The 23,433-nt window shown below is 43.4% G+C and overlaps 1 protein-coding gene and 1 long non-coding RNA gene across 3 annotated transcripts; both read left to right on the top strand.

Annotated features, from left to right (window-relative positions):
• Positions 1 to 3,544: 3,544 nt before the first annotated feature.
• On the top strand, positions 3,545 to 7,402 carry LOC126993235 (uncharacterized). The gene is made up of 3 exons (XR_007747536.1): positions 3,545 to 4,942; positions 5,045 to 5,103; positions 7,260 to 7,402. It is a non-coding gene; the product is annotated as an uncharacterized LOC126993235 (long non-coding RNA).
• Positions 7,403 to 8,094: 692 nt separating this feature from the next.
• Positions 8,095 to 22,414, top strand: LOC126993229 (netrin receptor DCC-like). Of its 2 annotated transcripts, XM_050852096.1 has the most exons (5): positions 8,095 to 8,223; positions 9,202 to 9,502; positions 9,673 to 9,894; positions 10,391 to 10,561; positions 22,018 to 22,414. In XM_050852096.1, the coding sequence occupies exons 2-5, from the start codon at positions 9,488 to 9,490 to the stop codon at positions 22,228 to 22,230; spliced, it is 621 nt and encodes a 206-aa protein (XP_050708053.1). In that variant the 5' UTR covers positions 8,095 to 8,223; positions 9,202 to 9,487; the 3' UTR covers positions 22,231 to 22,414. The 2 variants fall into 2 exon arrangements, with proteins under 2 accessions (XP_050708053.1, XP_050708054.1); XM_050852097.1 differs by lacking the exon at positions 22,018 to 22,414 and having other exon boundaries at positions 8,096 to 8,223; positions 10,391 to 12,310.
• Positions 22,415 to 23,433: the final 1,019 nt, after the last annotated feature.

Genomic DNA, 23,433 nt, shown 5'->3' with positions numbered 1-23,433 from the left:
TTAGCACACTCCTCGCCAATACTACATCCTCACTTAGTCTGTTCCAAAGCTCTATATTTCTTTGCAGGAAGCTATGTTTCTTTATGTCTCTCAAGCATCTTCCTTTCCTCAATTTTTTACTGTCCTCTTGTGTTCCTGGCAGTAATTCCTTCTTTTAGTAGTAACTCCTCGTTGTCTACTTCTTCCATTTTGCTCAATAATTTGTAGGTTTGTATTAGGTCTCCCCTTTCTCTTCTTTGTTCTAGTGTTGGTAGGTCCATTTCCTTTAGTCTTTCCTCATGTGTCAATCCCTCCAGCTCTGGAACCATTTTTGTCTTTTTAGTTTCTTTATGTGTTTCTTCTTATGAGGAGACCACACTGCCTCCACAATTCCAACTTTGGTCTGATCATGGTGGTAATTAACCTTCTCATCATATCCATGTAGTGGAATGCTATTCCTATATTTCTCACCATGTTATACGTATCACCGAATATCCGATTAACATGACTCTCTGGCTGTTTGTTATCTTGCATTGTTACTCCCAGATCTCTCTCTTCGTGTACTTTCTTTAATGTTTCACCATCTTCCATTTTATATGTCCATTTTGGTCTTCCTTCACTTTTTCCCATTTCCATAACATGACATTTTTTCACATTTAATTTCATCTCCCATTCCATAGTCCACTTCCAAATCTTGTTTAGGTCTTCTTGCAGAATTACAGTCTTTATTGTTTCTTACATGTGTGTGGGTGTGGGTGTGGGTGTGGATGTGGGTGTGTCTGTCTGTGTGTGTGTGTGTGTGTGTGTGTGTAATTCACCTCTTGGTCTGCTGCGGGTCTCTCTCGAGACAGCCAGCCGTTCCCCTACGGAGGAACACAGAGCTCATAGTACTGATCTTTGGGTAGGACTGAGACCACTCACACACAACACACCGCGACAACGAGGTCACAACTCCTTGCCTGACGTCGCGTACCTACTCACTGCTAGGTGAACAGGGGCTACACGTGAAAGAAGATAAACCCAACTTATCTTAACCCGGCCGGGGAATTGAACCCCGGTCCTTCTGGGCCAGACGCTCTACCCCTGAGCTACCGGGCCGTGTGGGTGTGGGTGTGTCTGTCTGTGTGTGTGTGTGTGTGTGTGTGTGTGTGTGTGTGTGTGTGTGTGTGTGTGTTTACCTAGTTGTGACACAGGAAAAGAGCTACCCTCGCGCTGTCCCATCTCCATATCCTCTTATCCAACTTTTTCTTAAAATCATGAATGTTTCTTGCACAAACCACCTCCTCCTCCACTCCATTCCACAGCTCAATGCTTCTGTTTGGGAAGCTAAACTTTTTCACATCTCGCCTACACGTGGTCGCCCTCAACTCTCCATGTTCTCTCGTTTCTCTCTCGCTCCACACACACAGGTCCTCTCTGTCCAGATTCTCCACCCCACTCACCACCCTGTACACCGCTATCAGGTCTCCTCTCTCTCTCTCTTCTTCTCTCCAGGGTTGTGAGCCCCATGCTATTGAGTCTCCTCGTAAGTCCGATCCCTAAGTTCCGGTACTACCTTAGTTGCCACTCTGCACTCTTTCCAGCTTTCTTATGTTCTTCTTTTCATGAGGAGACCAGACCACTGCTGCATACTCCAACCTTGGCCTTATCATTGTAACTATTATTTTCTTCATCATCTCCTCGTCCAAAATACACAAATGCTGTCCTTATGTTATCCTGTTGATGTGTTTGTCCGGTCACATGTTCTCTGAGACAGTCACTCCCAAATCTTTTTCTTCCATTCCTCTGCATATTATCTCACTTCCCATCTTATAATTGTATTCACATCTTCTACCACTCCTACCAAACTCTTTTTTTTTTACATATCCCAAGGTTGTTCTATCTGCCATGTACCACTCCACTCCCATATTTTGTCCAGGTCCCTCTGCAATGCCTCACAGTCCTTCACATCATTGACTCGTCTCAATAGCTTTGCATCATCTGCAAACAAACTCACATAGCTGGTCACTCCCTCCACCATATCATTTATATAAACAGCAAACATTATTGGCGCCAGCACTGAACCTTGTGGGACCCCACTCCTCACTGGGCACCAGTTGGAAACCTTGTCCTTGATTATTGTCCTCATTTCCCTGTTAGTTAGAAATGTGTGTGTGTGTGTGTGTGTGTGTGTGTGTGTGTAATTCACCATGATCTCATCACACAATAGACTCAGGATTGTCCGTCACTACCTTCCCCGAGAAGGCATGAAGCTCATAAGTGACAGATCTCTGCATAGAGTTTAGAGCCCCCCCTGGGGAGGAAGGGCACAGCCCCCGTTGATACGTGATACCCATTCAGTGGTGGGTGTAGAGGAGACTCAGGTTAGGGGAGGCTGCCCATGGTGCCCACTCTGGCCAGGACTTGGCCCTGGAGAGAGCCCTGGAGCTGGTCAGCCAGTCTGTGGGCAGTGCTGAGCCTTACTCCCCCAGCCTCGTGGCTCAAGAGGCAGGAAATGGAGAATTCTGGACTAGTTTCATATACATTAAAAAGTGGTTATGCTACTAAGTATCTCTGTAGTATCTTGTACAGGGAAGGTGTCCTTAGTTTTCAAGGCATTACAATAAAACTCAACATCAGCTGTTTGCCTTAGTAACAACAAGGAAGAATGGTTTTGCTGCATGTGATGAACCTGTAAATATTCCCACAAGCAGTGTATGGCATGACAAATAGCATTGACCAATTCCCTGCCCGGCTGACAAGACTCATGCTTGGTTTCTCTCCTCACAGGCGGCGGGGAAGAGGATGGTTAAGACACCTTGTGCATGTTAATACTCTCTCATACTTGTGCCAAGGCCTAACACTGTGTGGCCAACACTCTCAGCAGGGGCTTTGTCTTGTGATGTATGTTGTTCATTTTGTATTTTATTCTTTGTAGCTGTGTGAACTGCCTTAAAGTGAGTATTTATGCTCACTTTCATGACAAGAAAATGTTTTATGTTGCTGGCTGCCACAGGCTCTATACAATCATGAGTTGTTCATCAATCCACAGGAATATTTTATTGGCTTTACATTTTTACATTATAGTTTGCTGGAATGTTCTCTTCCCTGCCTGGTGCTCAGCCTTCATCATTTCACAGGCGGACTGATTGAGGGACGGCAGTGGGTACTGAATTCAGTAATGTTTTCTGTTGACACGGTGCTCATTGCAGAAAATGAAAGTGACCTACAAAACTTGGTCACTGTTTTTGACAGTGTCTGTAACAAGAGCAAGAAAGCTGAAAGTAAATGTCAACAAAAGTAAAGTGATGGTTTCTGAAAAGCGAGGTTGTAGATTTTGTATGCCCATATAGAGTGGAATTGAATGTGAAAAAGAATGCAAAATAATTTTGAATTTTGAAGAACACAAAGACACAAAGGAAGAACAAACAACAGCAGACCTGCTGGTCCTTACGAGGCTGTTTGTGACAAGCTACACTAACTATCTAATCAGAGGTGGAAGATGAAGGACAGCAAAGGCGAAGGCTCCCTCCAGCCAAAGCTGGCAGTAAAAGAAAAAGAACCATGCAGCATGGAAAAACTGCATGGAAATTATGTAGGAAAGAGGAAAGAACTACCATTACTGCTACCACTAACCGGGCGATAAAAGCGGACAAGGACACCAGTATTCGAAAGAACTTAACGTTATTACGACAATGAGTAATATCTTAGTTGCTGGTTGGATTCAAAACACTTGTCTAATCTATTATTGAAGGCCATAACTGTTGTACTATCAACGACATCACAGGGTAGAGAGTTCCAACCTTAACAACTCGATTGAAGAAGAAGTGTTTAGCTTCGTGTGACGAGAATCTTTTACCACTTATCTTCAAATTGTGATTTCTTCTTGTTCTATTTGATCGATCAACTGTAAAGTAATCTTCCGCATTAAATGGTGAAGGTCAATGAGTTTAAGTACCTTGGATCAGTTATGTGTAAGCATGGTGGTACGGAGGGAGAGACAAGAGAAAGGGCATTGCAAGGAAGAAGGGTGGTAGGGTCTTTGGGACGAATCATGAATGGCAGAAGTGTGAGCATGGAGGTAAAGAGGGATTTGAGAGATACAATAATAGTACCAACCCTCACATATGAAACGTGGGCCTGGAATGAAAGTCTAGAGTGCAGGCAGTGGAAATGAGTTATTTGAGGAGTGCTTGTGGTGTGAGTAGAATGGATGGAATGAGTAATGAAAGTGTGTACAAACGTTTTGGAATGTGTCACAGGGGTTAAGGGAAGAAGTGTGGAGTGGTGGAGGAAGTGAAGCGACAGACCTTAAAGTGGTTTGGCCACATGGAGCGAATGGAGGAGAGTAAGATGACCAGAAGGGTGTATGTGAGTGAGATAGAGGGAGGGAATGCTAGAGGACGACCTCCAGTGAAATGGAGGGATAGGGTGCAAGAGTACGTTAGGAAGAGGGGGGGAATATCTTTGATAAACTTTGAGCAGGCAAGGAGGGAGTGTCTGGATAGAGAAAGGTGGAAGCTCTTCTGCTGTCGCCATCCCCTGCTGGGAGCTCCTAGGAGCAGGCGTCGATGAAATGATGATGATGACTGAGAGGGGTATTTTGATGTGTCTTGAGAGCTTGGATAACAGTGACTGAGGGAGAGATTTCAGAATCAAATAAATATATACCCATTACTTTTTTTTTTAGTGTGTGTGTGTGTGTGTGTGTGTGTGTGTGTTGCAGTTATTGCTGTATATAAGGTAAGTGTTGCAGCAGGCTTATTGTAATGGACTGTTTTTGTTGGTATTTATTTTTTCCCTTGAGCTGCTTCCTCTACTGTAAAAAAAGAAAAATTGTGACAAACAGCAATTAGATACAAAACTCACCTGCTTACCGTACCTTTCTGCCTTTCCTCAGGGACCTGGACACACTGTTCTGCGGCACCAGCAGCAGCAGCCTGCACATCCATGGCCTGCAGGAGGAGGACGAGGGGACGTACAGGTGCCGGGCGGAGAACAGGGACCTGGACACACTGTTCTGCGGCACCAGCAGCAGCAGCCTGCACATCCATGGCCTGCAGGAGGAGGACAAGGGGACGTACAGGTGCCGGGCGGAGAACAGGGAGGACTCGCTCGACGCCGTGGCCCACATACAGGTCCAAGGTGAGACAAAACTATGACATATATATTTTTTTACAGCAATGAAAGCGTTCAAAGGCAAAAAAACAATGAAAACAATAAAGCACTGCTCCTATAAAGAAAAAAATGAGAGGTTAATATTGGGTGTAGAGGTCATAGGCAGGAGGAAATACAGACACATGATGGCTGTTCCAGAGTTTACCAGTGAAAGGGATGAAAGAATGAAGATGCTGGTTAACTCTTGTGCTTTGTGTGAATAAAGTTTGGCATGGTAAAAATCTTTGTGAATTATATGTTTGTCATAGGAGATGAAGTCGTGAAATGGATGGTCAAGATATGTGAAGTAGCATGGGGGGGGGGCAGCAGACTGGACGAAAGCCATCACTGTCCCAGTTTACAAGGCGAAGGGCAGGAGAGGGGAATGTGGGAGCTATAGAGGTATAGGTCTCCTGAGTATACCCGGAAAGGTATATGGAAAAATCATAATAGAGAGGGTACAAAGACTTACAGAAGAGAAAATCAGTGAAGAGCAAGGAGGCTTCAGGAAGGGAAGAGGATGTGTGGATCAGATATTTGCCTTCAGGATGGAAGTAGAAAAAATAATAGTAAAAGGAAAGAAACTATACGCTGCCTTCATGAATATGGAAAAAGCTAGAGCTAATACAGTCTCTCTATATGATGATGCATCTGCATGTGTCAAAATTACTGGAGAAACAAGTGAACATTTTGAGATAAAAGTGGGCTTAAGACAAGGGTGCATCATGTCACCAGGGTTATTCAATATTTATATGGATGGTGTCATTAGAGAAATGAAGGGCAAAGTTGGAGAAGATGGAGTAAGACTGTTCGATGAGGGAAGGAAGTGGGTACTGAATTCGATACTGTTTGCTGATGACACGGTGCTCATTGCAGAAAATGAAAGTGACCTACAAAATTTGGTCAGTGTTTTTGATAGTGTCTGTAACAGGAGAAAGCTGAAAGTAAATGTCAACAGAAGTGAAGTGATGGTTTGTGAGCGAAATAGAAGTGAGGTTGTAGATTTTGTATGCCCATATAGAGTGAGAATTTAATGTGAAAAAGAATGCAAAATAATTTTGAATGGTGAAGAAATGGAGGAGGTCAATGAGTTTAAGTACCTTGGATCAGTTATGTGTAAGCATGGTGGTATGGAGGGAGAGACAAGAGAAAGGGCATTGCAAGGAAGAAGGGTGGTAGGGTCTTTGGGACGAATCATGAATGGCAGAAGTGTGAGCATGGAGGTAAAGAGGGATTTGAGAAATACAATAATAGTACCAACCCTCACATATGAAACGTGGGCCTGGAATGAAAGTCAGAGGTCTAGAGTGCAGGCAGTGGAAATGAGTTATTTGAGGAGTGCTTGTGGTGTGAGTAGAATGGATGGAATGAGTAATGAAAGTGTGTACGAGCATTTTGGAATGTGTCACAGGGGTGAAGGGAAGAAGTGTGGAGTGGTGGAAGAAGTGAAGCGACAGACTTTAAAGTGGTTTGGCCACATGGAGCGAATGGAGGAGAGTAAGATGACCAGAAGGGTATATGTGAGTGAGATAGAGGGAGGGAATGCTAGAGGACGACCTCCAGTGAAATGGAGGGATAGGGTGCAAGAGCACGTTGGGGAGAGGGGGGAAAGATCTTTGAGAAACTTTGAGCAGGCAAGGAGGGAGTGTCTGGATAGAGAAAGATGGAAGCTCTTCTGCCATGGCCATCCCCTGCTGGGAGCTCCTAGGAGCAGGCATCCAGGAAATGATGATCATATGTTTGTCTCCGTTACTAGTATTGAAAATGGTATAAGAAAGACTATTCATATCTTTGTGGTTTGAGTATATAAAGTTTGGCATTGTGAAAGGTTAGCATTTGCCAGTTATCGTTAAGTTAGGTTAGGTTAGATGTTTGTCTCAGTACTAAAGTGTTTTCAGTGATATAACAAAGACTGCATATTTTTTTGTGATTTGTGTGGATAAATTTTGCCATTGTAAAAATCTTAAGTGTTTGTCAATCATTAAGTTCCTCTCAGTTACTAGAGTGGTAAAATGTTGAAAATGGAATAACAAAGACTAGCGATATTTTGCGGTTTGAGTATAAAGTTTGGCATAGTAAAAATCTTAGTGTTCTTCAGTCATCATGTTTCTCTCAGTTACTAAAGCTTGAAAATTGTGTGACAGTTGCTCCGAGGTTTCTGAGGCAGCCGGCCAACGCTCTCGCCTATGAGAAGGAGAACGTGGAGCTGGAGTGCAGCGTGTACGGCCAGCCAGAGCCCTCGCTCCACTGGCTCAAGAACGGCGAGCTGCTGGTGGAGACGGAAAACCTTCAGGTGAGCCGGACTTCTGTGGCAGTGTGGAAATTTATCGCTGTTACAGGTTTAAAAGGACAGAGATATGTAGATTCATAAGATAGATAGATTGGTGTATACATACATACATACATACATACATAAGGGAAAGGAATGTAAGGCCCTAAATCAGTGGTTCTTAACCTGGGGGTGCACCCTCTGAGGGGGCACAGTAATTTCAGGGGGTGCGAGCCCTAGGGGAAAACTAGGAATTTCTCTAATTATATTTGCTATTCTCTTACCAAGAGCGTGGGCTAATATTGAGAAGTTTATGAACAAATGCAAAAGTATCGCCATTACTTCAGTTTCCTATAGTCTACTTAGGGCTTGCCAGTTTCTTTAACATCTGTAAGGAAATTTTATTGCTAGATGCAAGGGGGCGTGGAGGGACGGACTACTTCCTGGAAGGGGCGGGGAAGTAAAAAGGTTAAGAACCACTGCTCTAAATGGATGCATAAGGTATGTAAAGAGATACATTAGAATCCATAAGGTTCCATGCATAAGGTTCTAAAGAGATAAGTAAAGGAAAAGGGATACAAGGTTCTAAGTAGATACATAAGGGATTTCAGTAGATAAGGGATATAAGGCTCTATGCAGGGAGATAAATATAATGCTGTCAATAGCTACACAAAACACAGCTGTGTTGTGTTAGGTGTGTGTAATGCCAAGCCTCCCTGTAGAGTGTGAGCGGCAACAACCTGTAGATCCTTGGCCTGGTGCGCCAGGAGTACACTGGGATGTACCAGTGTGTGGCGCACAGCTCGCCGGGGACGCCCAGCTGTGTGTCCTTGAGTCAAGTAAGCAGCGGTGCCGTGGGGCAGACACTGTTCACACTGTAGCCCTTTGTTTGCATTCATGAGTACTGATGTATTGTTGTCTGCATTGGACACAGGCAGTGACTAGTCCAGATAATTCCAGGTTGCTAATAAGCCCAGACGCAAACATTTACAAGGTTACTGAATGTATTCCAATGTTTCTGGCGGGCAGCTGCAGCCGCTGGTACAGACGCTGCAGTTTTAAAAAGTGTACATTACCCAAGTTATTGATGTTGATGCATGTGATTTTCTTAGCATGGCTGTAAGCATAACCCTTTGTTGTGTTTATTATTCCTTGAAGACTGAATAAAATGCATAGATTACACTGTGGGCAAAGCACACGTCTCCAGTAATGTGTTCATATTTGATTGTCCTGAAGTTTGGAAATATCAAAGCCGGTGCTGAGTGTTACTGACTCACTAAAATGTGATTTACCCGAGAATGACTATTTTGTTGTGGTATTTTGATAATACGTTGTCTGGGCTCACCTCCAGGGAGGAGCAGCATGCCCCCACCCACGCACAAGGCAGGTCACAGACACAGTAAGTGGGGCAGCTCAGGCACACCACTACTACTACTACTCCTTGTTTTCAATACTTAGAATGTCTGCTCATTGTTGACACAGCTTGTTTACATCATTTGCCTTCTCTTGGTGTGGGCCTTGACAGTCACTGTGCCTACTAGTCTTTATGCTGTTCACAATAATTATTCCTGGGATACTCAGTCGTCTACAAGCAGGAAGGATCACTCAGGTCAGAACCAAAGGACACAACCTGGGAATATTTATTGCATAAAAAATTCAACACAATACTACTACTGTTAAGATGTATTTAGCAAATACAGAGTTATCCAACTGCCATTCCAGTGATTATAAAGAAATAATAACATTTTAGCGAGTACATATACAACATTTCATCAAAAGTAAGTAATTCTCACATCACTTTCCTCACTTCTCTGCAGAGAACGCGTCCAGAACGTGAGTGCAGCTCCTCCAGCGAGGGACGGGATGAATACAAGACCCAGATCAGCGACCTAAGTCCCGGGAGTAACTACATGGTGCGGGTGGCGGCCCACACCTCCGGCGGCCTGGTGGGCGCCTCCATACACGAGGTGCGGGTGTTCACCAAGCCGGACCTGGACCTGCCCTCCGCCTCAGAGTCTGAAAGTTGTCTCCACCTCACCCACCAGTCTGGAGGCCACTTGGTCGCCGCCCGTACTGGCCAAAACGCCCATCACGGGATACACCATGTTCTATACGCAGGTGTGGACGGCCTTATAGAACTGTGTGCTAAATGTGGAGTCCCTGTTGCCTAACAAAAGTCTCCCCATATCCTTGTGTGTCATTAGTGACCTTCCTTTGAGTAGAGGGTGACCATAGCCGTGTGTTTGTACAAGTCCCAGTGTGTATCTTAACCATTGTCTCCCTTGTAGTTTTCTCCTCAGGTTGGGTCAGCAGAAGAACACGAAGTAAAGGTCACTGGTACGTCACATGACCTCCAAGGCCTGGACCAGTTCACTGAGCACAGCGTGTGGCTCACCGCCGTCAACAGTAATGGCGGGGGAGACGCCACCCCGGAGGTCACTGCCAGAACCTTCTCAGACGTGCCCTCAAAGGAGCCTCAGAATGTGAGCGTTGAGGCTGCCAGCTCAAGGGTGAGTTGTGGAAGGCTTCCAAGGCAAAGATACATTGTGAAACTCGTTTTTAAATAGCTTTCTGCTCTGTTCGTTTCCTTCACATCATCTCTACAAGTTGCACATTCATTGTTTCAGTATTTTTAACCCTTGCACATTTATTATATTTGACCCGTCCGCTGCGATTGGCACGGATTTGGCCTTCACTGGTAGCCTGAAAACATTTACTCCCATGTCTTTCCCTGGCTCTGTGGTGGATAGTGGAGTGTATCCAATGTGGCATTGGTGCGCAGGATATCCCCTCCCAAGCTGCAGGACTTTACATTTTTCTCCACTGAATTGTAGCAGCCGGTTTGTGTTCCATTCCTGTAGCTTGGTGAGGTCTTCTGGTAGGAAATCCACAGTCAGGGGGTTAAGTTGAAGCATTCATGGCCTCACACAATGTTCAAACTTTTTAAGATTGTATTTTGATAATTTATCGTATAACTTTTTTCCCTCACACGGCCTTTCCCTTCAGAGCCTCATCATCTGCTGGGAGCCTCCGCTGGCCGAGCACCAGAATGGGATCATCACCAGCTGCAAGATCCGCTACAAAGAGCGCGGCGAGTCAGGTTCCTCCAAGACCAAAGCCACAGACGGAAACAGACGACTCTTTGCCCTCAAGAAAAGCACCACATACTCCATAAAGGTTTAACCCGTCTGCTGCGATTGGCACAGATTTCACATTCACTGGCAGCCTGATAACATACAGTCCCTGGTCTTTCTCTGCCTCTGTGGTGGATAATGGAGTGTTTCCCATGTGGTATTGGTGTGCTGGATATCTCTTCACTGGTAGCCTGATAACATACAGTCCCTGGTCTTTCTCTGCCTCTGTGGTGGATAGTGGAGTGTTTCCCATGTGGTATTGGTGTGCTGGATATCCCCTCCCATGGTGCAGGACTTACCTTTTCTTCATTGAATTGTAGCCACAGATACTTTTTGTTCTCGCTGTTCATTTCCCATTTCCTTCTGGTTCTCCTCCTCCTCCTCCTGTAACCCTCTCTTTCCTGTCCCTACTGATCATGTTCTCTTTTTTCCTCTTGCTGTTCCTGTGTCCCCGCCCTGCCAAATATTCTCCCGCGTCCTGCTTCTCGGCATTTCCTTGAGCAGGTTAGTGCAGAGAGCGTACACAGCTTAGGGTCGGAGAGGCTTTGACGGAGCTCAACCAACGTAATGTACAGACTGAAGCGAAACAGCGCCACAAAGAGAGCCCACGAGACCACAATTACACACTGTACACATATAACATAAACTTGGGCGAGGCTGTGGATTTTGATGCAGCGGATGTACATTTTGATCCAATGACCCTGATAACCTAAAACCGGTGAATGTATAGGAGGCGAAGCTACACACGCACACGCACACACACACACACACACACACACACACACACACACACACACACAATAATACAATACCCGTCAACATTACAAAGAGAAAGTATTCTTCCCATGATAAATACTGATTAAAAAGTCTTGTGTGTGTGTGTGTGTGTGTGTGTGTGTGTGTGTAATTCACCTCGGCCTGATCACGAGTTGGACTCGGTCCCGCCAGCAGGTACCCTCCCGACGTGAACAAGTGCTCATCATCATCGATCTCTGGGTACTGCCAGGACCTCACACACCACACCCCCCATCCCCCTTGCTCAAGGGAGGACAGTAACCACTCCTTGTCAACAGAAAGAATCCGGCCTGATGGGGGCTCAAACCGCTGCCTGTTTGGCCGTAAAGCCTTGCAGCGCAGCGCTCTACCGATTGAGCTGTGTGTGTGTGTGCATGTGTGTGTGTGTGTGTGTGTGTGTGTAGCCTCGCCTCCTATACATTCACTCTGGTTTAGATTAGCAGCTGCTGCAGTCTGACTCGACTCGCTCTCCTGATCATTACTGCCGCAGGAAATGACATAACTGTCTTCTCCCACACTCTACCTTCTCTTCCTCGCTTTATTCTTCATTATTACCATTACCAGAAGCTTTATTACTCTGTTCCCCGCATAAGGAGGACGAGGGGACAGACACATGCGTTTGGCTTCCTGATCCAATACATATTATCAAGGGAAGCATGATAGCAAGAGAATATTGAGCTACACACAACTTTTACTACCATTATTATTGCCAAGATTGTCACGTGTAAGGAGGACGGGGAGCCAGGGACATGGGTTTGGCTTCCTGACACAACACGCATCATCAGAGGAAGCAAGGCAGCAAGCGAATAATGAGCAGCACACAACTATACGCATACAATTCCAGCACTGCCGCCAGGTAAGACCACGAGAGACTAACAATGAGGAGCCCAACAACATCGTTACGTCCGCATTGCATCGCTCCACATCTTATCCGCCCCCAGTTACCAGCGCATAGAAGCTCCTGCCCTTCCCCATTACGCGTATATCATTAGCCAAGCGAAAAAGCCACTCCTCCATCCCTTCAACTCCGGATACTTGTGATTGGGGGATTTTTTGGGAAAAGATGGTGCTGGTTAATGGTATTTCCTTGGCTGGGGATATCCGCCAAGGTAACCTGAAGAGTTTTTAGTGAAGGTACCATAAGGTTGAAGGCGGATTTTCTAATGGTAACAACAATAAGACTGACACTCGTTTACTCCTTTTCCTTCTGCCTCACCAACTACTTCTGTGAGAGTCTATCAATTGCCATATGTGTTTCTACCCCTCAATCTACATTCTATCTCACGTTAGTTCACCGCAGTATCACCAACGCCATCACCACATATATCAACAAACGCCACAACATACCAACATACCACACACCAACACATTCACTAAACACAAACCAGAAACTTCAAACCATCAACACACGTAATGACAGACTTACTCCCTCATAAATGGACACTCGGCCTCGATTCATTATACAAATACGCTCATTATTCTAAGAAGCCTAAATTATTGGTAACGTTAAACCCGGTGTGTGTGTGTGTGTGTGTGTGTGTGTGTGTGTGTGTGTGTGTGTGTGTGTGTGTGTGTGTGTGTGTGTGTGATATATATATATATATATATATATATATATATATATATATATATATATATATATATATATATATATATATATATATATATTGATATATATATATATATATCTATATATATATATATATATATATATATATATATATATATATATATATATATATCTATATATATATATATATATATATATATATATATATATATATATATATATATATATATATATATATATATATATATATATATATATATATATATATATATAGATATATATATTTTTGGCTTAATAGTTATATACATATTGGTAAATTACAAATGTAGTTTTTATTTTAAGCCAGGGCCATTAAGCCGAGGCTTTCTTAGGACCTGAAGACTCGTAAAGAAAGTACATAACAAGGGACAGGTTTAGGCCACATAAAGCATAATAACTTACATATATTTCAACAATGTATAAATGTATAGGTCAGTCGAAGTGAAAAATGTATACAATACGAACATGTGAAAAAAAACTTAGATGACATCACTCTAGCAGTAAACAAGTGTACATGTGAAATAAAAACTTGAAAATAGCCTGATTATTATTGAAATAATGAAATTTACAGCAATCAGTCGGAGTTTGCAAAAATAATGTGAGAAAAAAAAACGCAATGAACCATTCAAAAACACTATAAAATAAATTCAAAAATCAATGTGACCATAAGTTCTCATAGGTACTAAGAAGCCTTTTTATTAATTTGGTTTGAACAATCTTATATTCTCATCAGTTTTTAAGTGTTGTGGTAAGTCATTCCAGATTTTAGCTCCTCTTGATAGGATGCCCTTTTTTTTTTTTTTTTTTACAACAAAGGAGGCAGCTCAAGGGCACACACAAAAACAATAATAAAAAAAAGCCCGCTACTCGCTGCTCCTAAAAAAGAAACAAAAGAGGTGGCCGAAAGGAAGATCAAATACGGGAGGAGAGGTGTCCTGATACCCTCCTCTTGAAAGAGTTCAAGTCGTAGGCAGGAGGAAATACAGATGAAGGAAGATTGTTCCAGAGTTTACCAGCGTGAGGGATGAAAGAGTGAAGATGCTGGTTAACTCTTGCATAAGGGGTTTGGACAGTATAGGGATGAGCATGAGTAGAAAGTCGAGTGCAGCGGGGCCGCGGGAGGGGAAGAGGCATGCAGTTAGCAAGTTCAGAAGAGCAGTCAGCGTGGAAATATCGATAGAAGATAGAAAGAGAGGCAACATTGCGGCGGAATTTAAGAGGTAGAAGACTATCAGTATGAGGAGGAGAGCTGATGAGACGAAGAGCCTTAGCCTCCACTCTGTCCAGAAGAGCTGTGTGAGTGGAGCCTCCCCACACATGAGATGCATACTCCATACGATGTGATGTCCTGCACAATGGTATTAATAGGTCATGAGGTCTCCGGGTAACATTGCCAGGCATTGCTGTAAAGCCAGAGTCTATGGAGAGAGAGAGAGAGAGAGAGAGAGAGAGAGAGAGAGAGAGAGATTGTCGCTATGTAGTACGGTTCTTATGGGCCAAAGTCTTTCGCTCCACCAGACGTGATGCAAGTGTGGATAAATTATGGCCTTATCTTACGTAATTTAGGGCACTGATGTCAGAAATCACCCGTCCAAGCATCCTTCTCCTGTCAGAGAGGCGCTATACGACAACATAAGCGTGGATAGCCTTGGCTTGAGTTTTAAATTTTCCGCAAAAAAAAAAAAATATTAAGCATTTAATGACCAAATATACTCAGGACTTAAATAATTCACAAAGAGTTTTTCAAGTCACTTAGTTATTTTACATGCAATCTATTGCTTAACATTCATGATTTCATTAATATATTTTTTCTCTACTTCTACAAATTTGTTTACCGACAACACGATTTGAAGAAGTAAATAACGAAGAAAACGTATTTTAAGGATAGACTCGTATTAAAAACTCGTGTTGAAGCGCTGCGACTGTTTACATAATCATATCTACCTCAATGACGACGCAAAGGCTGTCAGTGAGTTATAGCAATATTGCCAATATATGTGTGGAAAGCTTAGACTTGAGTTATTCATTTCATGCTTATTATTTACCGGCAGTTTAAGAGAACATCATGTAGATATATGGAAACTTACACTATAGCAAGACCTTTAATTTAACATTAATCAATATATATATATATATATATATATATATATATATATATATATATATATATATATATATATATATATATATATATATATATATATATATATATATATATATATATATACAACATAGGAAACAGAGCACGGGCACCCAAAAAAGGAAACAATAATAAAAATGCCTCTACTTACCTCTCCTAAATATAATCAAGAGGAGGCCGAAAGAGAGGTCAATATCGGAAGGAGAGGTGTCCAAATACCCTTCTCTTGAAAGAGTTCAAGTCGTAGGCAGGATGAAATACAGATGCAGGAAGATTGTTCCAGAGTTTACCAGCGTGAGGGATGAAAGAGTGAAGATGCTGGTTATCTCTTGCATAAAGGGTTTGGATAGTATAGGGATGAGCATGAGTAGAAAGTCGCTTGCAGCGGGGCCGCGGGAGGAGGGGAGGCATGCAGTTAGCAAGTTCAGAAGAGCAGTCAGCGTGGAAATATCGATAGAAGAGAGAAAGAGAGGCAGCATGGCGGCGGTAATTAAGAGGTAGAAGACTATCAGTATGAGGAGGAGAGCTGATGAGACGAAGAGCCATATATTTAGTAGGAGTAGGTAGGAAGACACCTACCGAACGGGCGTGAGCTACTTCCGGTGAGGATATATGAGAAGCGAGGAGGGTGCTGAAGCCCTACAAAGACCCTTCCCATAGCCTCACTAACCGTTTCCCTTTTGTCTCATTAACACCAGAGAGCAGTTCAGCATGCTCTCTAAAGACAGTTCCTCTCTCTTTCTACACCACACTACATTCACAAAACACAAACACCTTTTCCCAAAATTCAAAATTCAAAATGGCTAACGAAAACACTACCTCGGAGTCCCCACCTGGGGGGGGGGACCATAAATTCCCCCAGGGAGGACTCCCCTTCTGGCTGCCGACTTGAGAGGTGTCCTGATAACTCCTCGAACCTCCTCCTTATCAATTTCTGCAACATTTGCGGCCTCCGTTCTAATTTTCATTCTGTGGAACACCATCTCTCCTCCTCTAAACCTCATCTACTCTTCCTCACCGAGACACAGGTTTCTGAGGCTACTGACAGCAATCTCTACTCTGTTCCCTCCTACTATCTCAATCCTAAATTTCAATCCAAAGCTGGATGTTGCGCCTACGTGCGCAACGACATCACTTGCTCTCGTGCCCACGACCTTGACTCTTCTGAATTTTCCACCATCTGGCTAAGACTTCATTGTCATTCTATTACTAAATACATCTGTGCTGTTTATCTTTCACCTAACTCTACTAACTATGTAAAACTCTTTGACTATTTGAACTTTAAAGTGGAGCACATCTTGACCCACTCTCCCTTCGCTGAAATCTCCATCTTGGGAGATTTCAATGTTCACCACCAGCTTTGGCTTTCATCCTCTTTCACTGACCAGCCTGGTGAACAAGCATACAACTTTGCTCTCCTCAACGACCTGGAGCAGTTGGTTCAGCACCCTACTCGTATTCCCGACCGTCTTGGAGACAGGCCCAACATTCTAGACCTCTTCCTTACCTCTAATCCTTCTGCTTACTCTGTCAACCTGTTCTCTCCGTTGGGCTCCTCCGATCACAACCTTATTTCTGTATCCTGTCCTATCACTCCTGTACACCCTCTGGACCCTCCAAAGAGGCAATGCTTCTGGCATTTTGCTTCAACTCGGTGAGACGACCTGAGGATGTACTTTTCCGATTTCCGATTTGCTTCCAGGATAGAGACCCCTCTGTGTGTGCTCAGCGCATCACAGAGGTGATTGTCTCTGGAATGGAAGCATACATTCCACGTACTTTCTCTACTCCCCATGCTAAAAAACCTTGGTTTAATCACGCTTGTTCTCGTGCTGTCAAAGATAGAGAGGCAGCTAACAAAATGTACCAAGGCCCTCGAACTCCCTCTAACCATGATCATTACATTTCCGCCCGGAATCGTGCCAAATATATTCTTCGACTTATCAAAAAAACTCCTTTATCCATAGAAAATGTCAACACCTTGTTTTCTCTATTTCTTCCAGAGAGTTCTGGCACTTAGCCAAAAATATCTCCTCCAATTTCACTTCTTCCTCTTTCCCGCCTCATCTTAACCCAGACAGCAGCACTGCCGTCTCATCTATCTCTAAGGCTGAACTCTTCGCTCAAACTTTCTGTAAGAACTCCACTCTGAACGATTCTGGGCATGTTTCTCCTACTCACCCCCCCTCTGACTCCTTTATGCCTGTTATTTAGATTATTAGGAATGATATTTTTTATGCCCTCTCTGGTCTCAACTCTCAGAAGGCTTATTGACATGATGGAGTGCCTCCTATTGTCCTTAAAAACTATGCTTCCGTGCTGACACCCTGCCTGGTCAAACTCTTTCGTCTCTGCCTATCAACAGCTACCTTTCCTTCCTTCTGGAAGTACGGCTTCGTACAGCTTCTGCCTAAGAAGGGTGAACGTTCCAATCGTTCAAACTACCGCCTTATAGCTTTACTTTCCTGTCTATCTAAAGCTTTTGAATCAATCCTTAACCGGAAGATTCAAAAGCACCTTTCCACTTCTAACCTTCTATCTCATCGCCAGTATGGGTTCCGCAAGAGGCGTTCTACTGGCGATCTTCTTGCTCTCTTAACTAATTCTTGGTCATCCTCTTTTAGCCGTTTCGGTGAAACTTTCTCAGTTGCACTAGACATATCGAAAGCCTTCGATAGAGTCCGGCATAAGTCTTTGCTTTCTAAACTGCCCTCTTTCGGATTCTATCTTTCTCTCTGTTCCTTTATCTCCAGTTTCCTTTCCGACCGTTCTATCTCTGCTGTTGTAGACGGTCACTGTTCTTCCCCTAAACCTATTAACAGTGGTGTTCCACAGGGCTCCGTCCTATCACCCACTCTCTTCCTGTTATTCATCAGTGATCTTCTTTCCATAACAACCTGTCCTATCTACTCATATGCTGATGACTCCACTCTGCATTATTCAACTTCTTTGAACAGAAGACCCTCTCAACAGGAATTACATGACTCCAGGCTAGAGGCTGCAGAACGCTTAACTTTATATATATATATATATATATATATATATATATATATATATATATATATATATATATATATATATATATATATATATATATATATATATATATATATATATATATATATTTCAGATTTACGATGGCAGTGATGTCACTAATATAGGCTGTCTGGTGTAACATTAGATAGTATCCTCTGCTGTAATCAGGATCGATGCCAGACATTGTAGACATCGGGGACTTAAACCCTGTCTGGCAATGGGGAGGGGTCCGGGTGTATGCTCCCCTGGGAAAAAAAATAAAAACATCCCCATAGATTCTTCTTCTTCTTCTTCTGGAGACATAAGGGACTTTGGTATAATGACAAAATGAATTTATGATACGTCCTACACTAGAATCAAGTTACTGTATAATGAATTAAGTAAAAAAAAATATCTTAACACCTTAAAACCTTAAAGAAAGATCTGGGTCTTTTGGTGAAAGATCTGGGGCTGAAGCCCTAAAGCCACCCTCCCCCGCCGCCTATGGTTGTAGTAAATGAGTGGGCCCAAAGAGTTTTATAACTATAAATGTTGTAGTAGTAGATGTCCTACCTTATCCTCATGTTTACTGAATTATGAAACCCATATGAAGAGCAAGGAAACCATATAAGTCTATCGTTAAACCAGTTTTCCAATCTAACTTTTTATAAACGAATTGTTAAATTGATCGATTCTTGATCGTCATGAAAATTAACCTATTACCAAGTCTTCACAATAAAAAAAACTATAACATTACATTGCGTGTGGTAACAAAAATTTAATGTAAGAACTAAATAAACGTTAAAAGTTGACATTTTACTGTAGTCTCTAAACAAGCATTACTTCATCCGTTTTCTGTCATCGCTACCCCATTATACGTCACAGCTATACCTCCCATCCCTCCCTCATACTCCCTCCCCCCGATGCTCGTGTCCTGACATTCCTTATAATGACATTGACCAGCTTCATGTCACACTGGGCGGTTTCGCCGCGCGGCAGCGCCAACTTCAAGGTTGTTTGTGTCCTTGAGGCAGAGGGATTACTTAAGAGTCCACATGTCTGAGAAATTGGGTTCACCCATTTCATGCTTGGAGGAAAACAAGAGAAAAGTTTGAGAAGTTTTATGAGAATAGGGGGTGTTAGTGAGCTCTGCTCTTGGTCCAAGGGCACAATGCATTCAAGCTAGAAATCGAGCAAACAGGGTACTGGGTTTTATTTCAAGGAGCGTAATCAATAGAAGCGCTGAAGTCTTCCTCAAACTATATGTAGCATTAGTTAGACCTCATCTTTGTTATGCTGTTCAGTTATGGTCACCTTACTATAGAATGGATATCAAAATGTTAGAATCGATGCAGAGAAGGATGACTATGATGATTCAAGGGCTACGAAACTTGCCATACAAGGAAAGACTGAAACAGTTAAACATGCATTCTCTAGAAGGCGAAGGGTGCGTGATCGAGTTTTATAAATGGATGAAGGGCTTTAATAAGGGGGATATTAATAAGGTTATGTTGGTAAGAGAACCAGGTAGGACACGTAGTAATGGGTTTTAACTGGATAGATTCAGATTCAACAAGGACATAGACAAAAATTGGTTTACTAACATTGTAGATGAGAGGAACCGGCTAAGCAGTCATGTGGTGAGTGGCAATACAACTGTCGCATTAAAAAAAATAGATTAGACAAATTCTTGGACAGTGATATCAGGTGGGGTTAGATTCACTGGAGCTTAGGTTCAAAGGAGCTGCCTTGTACAGGTCTATCGGCCTCTTGCAGACTCCGACGTTCTTATGTTTCTAATTGCCGAATGACCAAGGTCATTTGATAAATTGCTGCAAGTTCTAAGGCCTCACATCTCCAAACAAAACACACAGTATTGGAGGGCAATATCTGCCGGGGAAAGATTGACAATTACACTAAATGAACTATCAAATCAACATCAAGCATGGTGGTCGACCGCGCGGCAGAACCACCTTGTGTGACCACGTGCATTGAATTGTGTGTTGTGTCCTCAATCGCGGCGGGCAACGGCAGCGCGGCAGGGCGATTCTGCCGCAGCGTGCTGCGGTGTTGGGCGGCTGCCGCGTAATACCGCGCGGCAAAACCGCCCAGTGTGACACCGGCCTTAGTAAGGGATCTATTTTCGCATTATCAACATCATCATCGTCATCATCAAACACGAAGGGTCTATTTGTCTAATTAACTCCTTCCTTGTTGTGGACGTCTCGGAGCCTCAGATCTCTCCCTAACTCGCCGGAATGTTGTTATCCCCTCAAATTATACTGAATTTCCAATTCTACACACACACACACACACACACACACACACACACACACACACACACACACACACACACACACAGGGTAGAGCGTCTGACTCACAACCAGAAGGTCCGTGGTTCAATTCCAAGGTCGGGTGAAGATAAGTTGGGTTTATCTTCCTTCACGTGTAGCCCCTGTTCACTTAGCAGTGAGTAGGTACGCGACGTCAGGCAAGGAGTTGTGACCTCGTTGTCGCGGTGTGCTGTGTGTGAGTGGTCTCAGTCCTACCCAAAGATCGGTACTACTAGCTCTGTGCTCTTCCGTAGGGGAACGGCTGTCTGTCTCGGGAGAGACCCGCAGCAGACCAAGAGGTGAATTACACACACACACACACACACACACACACACACACACACACACACACACACACAAAGGCAGGTTAATTCACAAGATGCAGAACAAGTATCCTGTGAGTGGGGACATCCATAGCTCGACTGGTTACCGACTTTGTACTTATGTTCGCGAAAGTTAAGTTCTGATGTTTTAAGGGAGTTATTTTTAAAGTAAACTGCTAAGGTTAATGACATCCTTTAGTTTATTTCTGTAATATCCAGCTTTGAACTACATACCAATGTGAGTCCAGTTTATGTACTTGCAGCAGTGTGACACGGTGAGTGCTTAAATAGGAATTTTTTTTTTTTTTTTTTATCAACTGGGGCTATGTGGAACACCCGCTGGGGCAAAGTGGAACACCCTCTGGGGGTAATGTGGAACGGGCATCTACACAATGCAAATGAACCTCCTTCAAATTTTACAGCGATAGGCACCAAACAAACAGATCCCAGTCTGCAGCCGAGCGTTGTGGGTTACCAGTAGTCACAGAGCTACACTGTTGCCATTCCAGCGAAACAACTCTCTCTCTCTCTCTCTCTCATTAGAGAGAGAGAGAGAGAGAGAGAGAGAGAGAGAGAGAGTTGTTTCACTGGGTTGGCAACAGTGTAGCTCTGCGACTACTGGCAAACCACAACGCTCGGCTGCAGATTGGGATCTGTTTTGTTGGTACCTTTCCCTGGAAAATTAGAATGAGGTTCATTTGCGTTGTGTAGATGGCCGCTCCGCATTACCCCCAGAGGGTGTTCCACATTGCCCCAGCGGGTGTTCCACATAACTAAGGTTAATAAAAAAAAATAATAACTTTCCTATTTAAGCACTCACCGTTTCACATTGCTGCAAAGGCATATCTCAGGACTACCACTGATCTGGCATCCCACAATGTCATCCCCTATACTGCTAGTATATGTGACCTGTGGTACCATTTTTTTCACTTTAAGTGTTTCCTTACAAAGGAGTTCCTTAATCCCCAGGTAGTAGCAGAGAAGGTAGGGGAGGGACCGTCCGGGGCAAGCGACTGTCTCGGGCAGGACACCCCTACCCCTCTGCTACTAACTGGGGATTAAGTAAATCCGTTGTAAAGAAACACTCAAAGTCAAGAAGGGCACCACAGGTCAAATTTATTAGCAGTATAGGTGATGACATTTTTAATGCAGGTGTCTCTACCACTTTAAGATTGATCAACATTGGGTAGGCGGTGGCTCAAGTGGTACCGTGCTGGGCCCACATTCACCGCGTGATGGACGACAAGAGTTCGAATCCTCACGCTACCACCTCGGAATTTTCAGTCACCTCCGAGTGGTTTAAAACTACCCACATGCTGTCCTGAAGACCACCCACCACCCCGGACTCTAGAGGAAGCAGTCCAAGAATCCAGAACGAGTTCCGGGGGGCAGCATGAGCCAAGAGAAGATGGCGCCACTGTAAACACCTGCCTGCGCCATGACGGGCTGGGATCGAATACCATCCAGGCCCCTCAAGCAAGCCTACTGGCGCAATAGGTACATACATTAAAACAAAACAAAAAACATTGCCCTAATTTAGCATGTCCCACATTGCCCCAATGCCTGTGGTAGAAAATGTTTTTAATTATGTTGAATTATGGAAAAAGCATTTAGAGTATCATTATTTTCAATAGATGTATATGAAAGTACATAGTTTTGTACGTCTTTTCATATGAAACAAAGCATTTCAAATGTTACAAGATTTTCATTTCAGACCCTAGTAACCCCCAAAACATGAAAAAGTGTCCCACATAGCCCCGCTCTGCAGTAATTATATATATATATATATATATATATATATATATATATATATATATATATATATATATATATATATATATATATATATATATATATATATATATATATATATATATATGCAAATATTTATAATGGAATTATAATAGCAGTAACTTTATACGCATTGATATTGGAAGCCTATGAAGGAAATCTCAGGTCTCAAGCAGGCCTAACCTGCGAATACTTTTGGCACTCCGTGACAACACACCAAAGCATTTTTGGGAAGAGATTTTTTTTTTTACGTCTACGCCTTTAGCGCTGGTAGGCTTGCTTGAAGGGCTTGGATGGTAGTCGGCCCCAGCCCGTCAGGGCGCAGGCAAGTGTTTATGGTGGCGCCAGTCCTCCCTCGCCCTAGGCCGAGGGAGCGAGCTCACTCTTGTACGAGGTATCGCCCCATGCAGGTGAGGGCAGAGCCGCTCTCAGTGTTCAATATACTTTGACTATAATATTATATATGAGGACTCTTATACGAGGTATCGCCCCATACAGAGGCGTAGAAGCAAGTCTGTCTGATAGTAGGCTGGCTGGCCGCCGTCGGGACCCAAGCCAGCATGTTGTGTGCAGCAGTGTGCGGGAGGAGGAGAGAGGGAAAAGGACAAATGGTATGTGTGTCATTCTCTGGGGTAACAACGGTGGAATGCAAATACTCACTAGTTGTAGTCAAGGCTCCGTGCTGTTAAAACCGAGTGAGCAGGTAACATGTTACCCCATGTTAGTGGGAACACTTGCTATGTTTTCTTGGTGTGTCGGTGCTACTTATTTTCGTGTTTATATGTTAGTTTAAACTGATAGTTTATCCAGTGTGTTTGTGCTGGTTTATAAGTAATTAAAGTAAGCTCTAAGTGTTACAGTGACACAATTTAGTCTCATAAGGCTGGACCCTGTCCCTTGACCCCTAGT

This window comes from Eriocheir sinensis, unplaced genomic scaffold (assembly GCF_024679095.1).
Source record: "Eriocheir sinensis breed Jianghai 21 unplaced genomic scaffold, ASM2467909v1 Scaffold588, whole genome shotgun sequence".
Lineage (NCBI taxonomy): Eukaryota > Metazoa > Arthropoda > Malacostraca > Decapoda > Varunidae > Eriocheir > Eriocheir sinensis.
This window is presented reverse-complemented; position numbering and strand designations above follow the sequence as displayed.